This window comes from Rattus norvegicus, chromosome 1 (assembly GCF_021556685.1).
Source record: "Rattus norvegicus strain SHRSP/BbbUtx chromosome 1, alternate assembly SHRSP_T2T, whole genome shotgun sequence".
NCBI lineage: Eukaryota > Metazoa > Chordata > Mammalia > Rodentia > Muridae > Rattus > Rattus norvegicus.
In genome coordinates, this window is record NC_141534.1 from 70,437,633 (window position 1) to 70,441,623 (window position 3,991).

The following is a 3,991-nucleotide window of genomic DNA, read 5'->3' on the forward strand; positions in this document are numbered from 1 at the left end:
CAATACATGGGGATGAGAGGAGTGTAGCCCAGCTACTCTCTGTATCCTATGTTTTCAGGACATCCTGAAAATTAAGTTTCCTCCTGTCCACGATATTGTGCAAATTCTCTGAGCCACTCTCTAATAGAGTTTCCAAAAAGAAGTACATTCTACCTGAGAGAAAAACAAAAGCTTCCCAGATATGAGTCAGAAACCAAAACAGCAAAGCCAATAATAACCTTCCTCCCAGTCTGTGCAAATCTTATATCCCAAATTCTTTCTTTCAAGTCTAACCAGGTGTATATTGAAAGGTCTCTCCTATGACTGTTTAGGACAATTTTGCACTTGTCATACTTGCTTTCTACTTCAGACACTTTCTGTCATATACAATGGAAACTTCAGAAATTTTATTAGACTTAGGTCTCTAGTTTGTAAACCCTAGCTTTCATCCTCCCACAACAACACTTCCATAACCTTCAAAACACTGCATGCCCCAGGTCAGGGACTCCACATCATCCTTAAAATGCACAATATCATAGTGAGATTCTCACTTCTGACTATAGCAACGTGGAGATAAATAGGATTATTTTGGCTACAAGTTGTCCTAGTTACTGCTGTAATAGTGCAAAGAGAAAACACACCTATCACAATTCTCTTAAAAGAAAACATTTAGTTTTTTTGCTTGCTTATAATTTCAGTGTTTTAGTCCATTGACATCCTGAATGTACTTTCATATCTTTTACATGTCCATGTACACACACACACACACACACACACACACACACACACACACACACACAGTTTTCTAATTCAAACTAACATCTAGGGGATCAAGCAAAAACACAACATATTTCCTTTTAATAATAGTTTTATTTATATTATGTTTATCAACAATTTTACCTACTTTCTAGTAATGATATAAGTTTTCCTTCTTCATGGCAGAACAATTTATTGATTTTGGAGTTGATCTCTAGTGGCTCAATTTGGCTTCAATTCTCAAAATTTCTATATAAATTGTCCTTTATATCACAATTCTTTGTAGATGTCATTATTAAGGTTATAGTTATGTACCACATGGCCAGCAAATATTTATTTTATAATAAAATAATAATGTATGGTACTAGTTTTTATTTGTATTACATTTTTACAAACTGAATGACAAAAATGATTTTAAAATTAATTTTAAAAATATTATGCAAGGTAACATGAGAGATTGAGAATACAGTAGCACAGGAAACACTCCACTGGACTTGCAGCTACCATTTTCTATAATTCAGAATCTGCAGGACATGAAGAAAAATTGCTGCTTTTGCCATCGTTCAGGACTGAGTCTTCTTGCAGGGCCCTCTCCAGACTGGCTGACAGGGAATGAATCAGTTTCTCCCTAAATTCTTGACCAAGGAAGACATAAAGTATTGGGTTGAGACAGCTGTTGAAGGAGGCCAGTGTGCTTGCTGGGTTCAGCAATATGTGAATGCTATTCGGTGTCTCCTTATTCCAGATATTACCTAAAAGAATAATCAGTTGAAAAGGGAACCAACACATAAAGAAGGAAATTGCTACAGCACTGAGAACACGTAAGGGGCGGCTGGAATTCAGAAAATCTTTTCTGCAAATCTTGACAGCCATGAGACCATAGCAAATGGCAATGAAGGACATGGGTAGGCTGAAGCCAATAATAAAACTTATGATTCCTATAGCTGTGCTCACAATAATTGACACCTTTAACTGCTCCTCAGGGTTTGCAACCACAGATTCAAAGTTACATGTACAATGCACTTCACCTCTTGGATCTCTCACTGTAGTCAAGAAGAGAAAATGTGGCAAAGTAAGCAGCAGAGAAAGAATCCAAGCTCCAACAACCACTTTTCTTGCTAGACCCACAGTTCGGTGATTTTGAGCCCATACTGGGTGCAGGACACAAGTACAACGGTCCATGGCAATGAGAGTGATCAGGAAAACACTTGCAAAAAGGTTTATATGTACAATGCTGTGAACAAATTTGCAAAGGAACCATCCAAAAAGCCATTTTCCTTTCATGACCATTGAGATGATGTGTATTGGTAAAGTAGCCATGAAAGAGAAGTCACCCAAAGCCAGGTTCAGATAACAGATGGTAGTAACAGTGTGTGCCATTCGGAACCCAGCCACCCAAATCACAAGCCCATTACCTAGCACACCAAGGACAAAGGTTATGGAGAGGACTACCACTGAGAGGATCCACAGAACTGTAGAGGTGGTAGAATCATAAAACACCACTTCTGATCCATTCAGAGGGATGGAGGAGTTGGCTTCCATTTCCTCAGCACCTTAAATATTTCAACAGTGGCTGTTACACAGATATGGCTCCAGTATCCAACATGCTTACTCAGATTCCACATTACCCTCCATATCAGGGTAACTATTTTAAGTATAATGGATGAAAACTACTTCTCTGTTGAAACTTCCATATTGAAACCATATTTACATACACCATCAGAGAGAATTATTACTTCACATATTTATTATGAATAGGATCATATTATTCTATGTTATACCACCGATATTGAACAGGAAATACAAAGTTGGCAGTCCTGAGTTTAAAAGGAATAACACAGAAGTGACTAATGATATTCCCCCTTGATTGAGGCTTTGCATATATCTTTTTCGTCACAGAATAAAATACAACTATTTTATGAACAGAATTTAAGGTATTTATTTGCAAAAAAGAATAAGGGAAGGGGAGGAGTATTGAAATATGTTTCCTCAACATTATAGATGATGCCTTTTTTGTTCTAGCTGTGATGTTCTTATTACTCTTGTGGCACTCCTCTATGCCTGTCCCTTTTCACTTGAATATCCTTCTGGGCAAACACTCTTATAAAATACACTGCGCATGAAGACTATAATAATGTCCTTGTAATTTTAAGCTACCCAATGATTTTTGTTACTTTTTATATTGAGAATTTTCCAAGATTTTTTTAAAGATTATTTTGTGCATGCTGCATTTATAGTGGCAATTTTTTGTTACCTTCGTCCAAATAATAACATAGCATATAGTCTTTCTTTATGTGTATCTGACTGTGTGTCTAGTGTGTTTATTGAGTGTATGTTTATGTTGTGCACATTGGATTAATAGCAGAGCTCAACTCCCCCTCTTTAAGTGCAAAACATTTTGGAATTTTGGACAGACTTCTCTCATAGACATGGAATGTACTGAGTAGCCCATCTAACCAGCTGGTGCAAACCAGGTATTCCTCTATATCTGCCTCCCCAGAAAGGTGTCTGCAAGCAATGATCCATCTTCACTTTCCAATTTTTTTGGTAAGGAAAACGTTTCAAATGTGTGTTATGTACAGACTCACAGACTTCCTTTGTGTGATACATCATTTTATTATTTGCTTAAGAGTTCTACAGTGCATGAATAAAATTAATATTATAAGGACACAGACCTTACATTAGTATTTCTGTGTGGAAACAAGAACACCTCTTAAGAGTTTAGCTACTGATATGGGAGATTACAACTGTGCTTCAAGAAGACTTAATGGCAACAGTGAATTCAAGAGATAACTGCCAAGACAAAGTGGCACATAATACCATGTCCAAATTCTTGGTTAGTTCATGTCAGGTTCAATGTAATTTTTCCCATGACACCACACAAAATGATTTACCAAGATATTCATCTTTTCTCTGATGCAGGTTTCCACATAGTCTTTCAGATCCTGCCTACTGTAAGATCGTATTTCTATTAATGTAATGGATTAGTTTGAACTGAGAGTTAAAGTGAATTGTAAAGAGTTATTGTCATTGTTCAATAATGTGTACCTTCATCAGGTTTTGGAAAGGAAGGAAATCAATGATAGGTGAATACCATCTGCCTTTATGCCAGTGTCTTCTACTGTTCCATCCCTGATGGAGATAGAGTCTATAATCTAAATGAACATCTCTAATCTCTGAATTTTTTTCTTTGCTCTACCAAATGTTAAGGATAAACTGCTTAAAGTGCCACAACTCTAGCAATAATTTAATTAAT

The 3,991-nt window shown here is 36.5% G+C and overlaps 1 protein-coding gene across 1 annotated transcript; it reads right to left on the reverse strand.

The window, feature by feature from the left end:
* Positions 1 to 1,245: 1,245 nt before the first annotated feature.
* Positions 1,246 to 2,277, reverse strand: Fpr2l1 (formyl peptide receptor 2 like 1). The gene has a single exon (NM_001169140.1). It carries the CDS (start codon positions 2,275 to 2,277, stop codon positions 1,246 to 1,248), a length of 1,032 nt encoding a protein of 343 aa, NP_001162611.1.
* Positions 2,278 to 3,991: the final 1,714 nt, after the last annotated feature.

Excerpts from the sequence above, each read along its gene's own strand:
- Fpr2l1 (NM_001169140.1), bottom strand. The coding sequence starts at position 2,277 with ATGGAAGCCAACTCCTCCATCCCTCTGAATGGATCAGAAGTGGTGTTT.